Source organism: Coloeus monedula (assembly GCF_965178545.1).
Source record: "Coloeus monedula genome assembly, chromosome: 2".
Classification (NCBI taxonomy): domain Eukaryota; kingdom Metazoa; phylum Chordata; class Aves; order Passeriformes; family Corvidae; genus Coloeus; species Coloeus monedula.
The window spans coordinates 47,772,499-47,775,574 of NC_138782.1; the positions used below are offsets into that span (position 1 = coordinate 47,772,499).

Here is a 3,076-nt window from a genome sequence, read left to right on the forward strand (position 1 = left end):
CCCGAGCCACATGCTTCTGGGAGAAAGCCCTCCTGGCTCCCTAAGCTCACCTGGCCAGCGGGATGGCAAAAGGCATGCCTGCCTTGGCTAGCCACTCTTGTCCCCAACCACCTCAGACCAAGCCTGCATGCAACCAGCTCTACAGGACAGGGGCCAGGAATAAGGAATCACAGACAGTAAGGCAATCTTTACAATGTCAGAAAGTGTATTTGGCATTAAAAAAAAAAAAGAAAAGAAAGAAAAAACAGAAGAAACAAGTGCATACAAATACAGCTAGAAGCATTTCTGGTTTGCCAAGTGCTCTCTAAAAAAAGCAGCGCAAGTCACAGCCTACATTGAACAGTAACTGTCACCAGGGAAGCACAACAAATAGTTGCTATAACAAAAGGGAAAAAAAGAAAACACAAAACAGAAAAAAAGGAGAAGAATTAGAAGAAATGCCTTTATAATAAGTACATACCTTTTGTCTTCAAAAAATATAGAAACACAATGTATTCAAAAAAATCAAAATTATACAGCCATGTTTATGAAGTCTACATTTCCCTTGTCTTGGAGATATATATATATTTATATATATATATTTATAGATATATACAGAATTCGAGCAGTTCGAGTTCAAGGTGACGTCGGGCGGCGAGCGCAGGCGAGTCACGAGTCCCTCTCCTTTTTCACTTTCACATCTCCGGCCAGGATGGTGGCGATCTCCCCCTGCATGAAGGCCCAGGGGACGTTGGAGCCGACCAGGGGACACTTCTCCCCGCTGGGGCAATACACCTCCCCGCTGGCTCCCTGCTGCTTGATGCTCTGCCGGGAGCAGGGGAAGCAGAACTTGTGGGAGGGGACGGAGGGGCACTGCACGAAGTGGGTGTCTTCCAGGCGCTCGTGGCAGAGGGTACAACACAAAGGGACGCTGGCGGCGAGGGACGAGTCCGGCAGGCTGGCGGGGTGGACGGGCTCCAGCCCGCCCGCCGCCGCCGCGCTGGCCCCCTGGCCCGGCACCTCCCTGCCGGGGCCCAGCCTTCTTTGGTTCATGGCGGAGGGCGAGGGGGGGCTGCTGCTGTTCCTCCGCGTGGTGGAGTGGACCTGGTTGGCGTCTTTGGAGGCGTGGTTGCCCCCGGCATTGTCCGCCACCAGAATGAGGGCAGCCATGGGGGACTGGCCATTCTGTGCCGCCTCGGGCGGCGTGGTCCGGTTGGAGTGGGGCGAGGCGGTGGGCGGCGGGGGCGACATGAAGGGGGTGGCCGTCAGCGGCAGCTTCATCCCTTCCGACGAGGTGGGCAGCCAGGGCTGCACCTCCCCGTTGATCTTCGGGGGTCCAGCCTCGCCCTCCGGCTCCGGGGAAGGCTTCCTCTTCCGGGCGGCCCGGGCCCCTGTAGAGGCAGAGGTGGGGGGAAGGAGGAGGGTAAGAAAGCAGCGCAGTCACAATGCATCGCCGAGCAACCGCGGAAACGGGTGGCCTCGGCCACCCCCCGGGCACCCGGCCACCCAAGCCGCCGGGCCGCCGCCCCGCACGCCCAAACCCGCCCGGCATCCCCCGCCCGGCATCCTCCGCCCCGCATCCCTGGAGAGCCCCCCCTCCCGCCCCGTCCTCCCCTCCCTTCCCCTCCCCTGCCGGCCACCCCCGGTCCCCGGCTCCTCACCTGGCTTGGCAACGGAGCCGTTGGTCTCGTAGCCCAGCAGCCTGCCGCCCGCCATGCCCGGCTCTTTCTTGAATTTGCTGTCGAAGGGGGGCACGGCGTGGCCCCCGTGCTGGTGCAGGGCCAGCAGCGTGTCCCGCACTGTCTTGGGCTTGGCTAGCCACTCCTGCTCGGCGCCCGGCCGGCCCTTGCCCTCCGCGGCCAGCTCCGCCGCCGCCGCCGGCAGGCTCTCGGCGGAGCCCCGCTTCTCCTTGGCGCCAGTGTCGTGCTCCCCCGCCGCGCCGCCGCCGCCACCCGAGGAGGAGGAGGAGACAGAGCCGGGGCGCTTGTGCCCCAGCTCTCCAGGCTGCCCCGCCGCCTGCCCCGCCGCCTGCGCCGCCGCCGCCGGCTGCTGGGGCACGGGCACGGCCATCGGGGCGGGCGTAGCGGAGATGGCGGCCAGCGAGGCGGCGGCCGCGGCGGCGGCGCGGCTGCCCAGACCGCCGATGGCGGCGGGGAGCCCGGCGCCGTTCACCAGCGGCACCAGGGTGGGCGGCACGGCGTGCGTCCGCCGCGGGTTCGGGCTCTGCCGGTTGAGCTCTGGCGGCTCCTCGGGCTTGGGGAAGCCGTTGGGCACCAGGATCCCGTTGACCTGCCGGCCGCCGCCGTACTCGGCGCCCAGGCGGGGCGGCGGCCGCTCGGCCGCCAGCGAGTAGCGCTCCAGGGGCTGCGGCGGGGGCCGCGCCGCCGCCTCCGCCGCCGAGGGGTGGCCGAGCTGCTGCTGCTGCGCCAGGAGCTCCTTGGCAGAGAGCGGAGGCTGCTTGGCGTGGGGCGGTGGCGGGGCCCGGCCCTCGGGAAAGCAGCCGTGCGCCCGCTTCAGCTGCCGCGCCGTGTCGATGACGAACTCCACGCGGTCCGCGCCCTCGTAGTTGACGCAGCCCCGGCAGACGGGCTCGGTGAAGTCCCAGATCATGGCCCAGGGCATGCGGGGCAGATCGCACAGGTAGCACGACTGCCTGCGAGAAGCAGCCGCCACCGCCGCCGACGACATGTCCCGGCCCCGGGGCAGCGGCGAGCGCCCCCCGCTCCGGCTCCGGCCGCTGCTTCCTCCGCCCCTCGTCACCGGAGTCCCGACGGGCAGGCTCGGGAGCCGCGGCCGCAGCGGGACCGTCCGCCGGGCCCCCTCCCCCTCGCCTTCCTCTTCCGTGCGCTGGAGTGGGGCGCGACGGGCGCCCCGGCAGGCAGAGCCGCTGCGGGGAACGCCGCTCCCCTCGCCGTCTCCGCCGGCGGCGCTCACAGGGCGGCGGGGACGCGCATCTCCGCCGCGCGGCTGGCGCAGGGCTGCGGCCGCTGCCGCCCGCACGGCTCCCCCGCTCTCTGGCTACTACGGGGCGGCGCGGGGCGGCGGGGCGGGCGGGGCGGGGACTGCCACGGGGGCCGGGGCCGGGGCCGGGGCTGGC

The 3,076-nt window shown here is 68.1% G+C and overlaps 1 protein-coding gene across 1 annotated transcript; it reads right to left on the minus strand.

The window, feature by feature from the left end:
• Positions 1-498: 498 nt before the first annotated feature.
• IRF2BP2 (interferon regulatory factor 2 binding protein 2) lies at positions 499-2,805 on the minus strand. The gene is made up of 2 exons (XM_082303267.1): positions 1,641-2,805; positions 499-1,370 (listed from the first exon to the last, which is right to left on the minus strand). Exons 1-2 carry the CDS (start codon positions 2,665-2,667, stop codon positions 649-651), a joined length of 1,749 nt encoding a protein of 582 aa, XP_082159393.1. The 5' UTR covers positions 2,668-2,805; the 3' UTR covers positions 499-648.
• Positions 2,806-3,076: the final 271 nt, after the last annotated feature.

Bases quoted from the DNA above. Each gene is read 5' to 3' on its own strand.
- IRF2BP2 (XM_082303267.1), bottom strand. From the start codon at position 2,667: ATGTCGTCGGCGGCGGTGGCGGCTGCTTCTCGCAGGCAGTCGTGCTAC. The intron at 1,371-1,640 runs GTGAGGAGCCGG...CTGCCTCTACAG, and splicing joins CGGCTCCGTTGCCAAGCCAG to GGGCCCGGGCCGCCCGGAAG.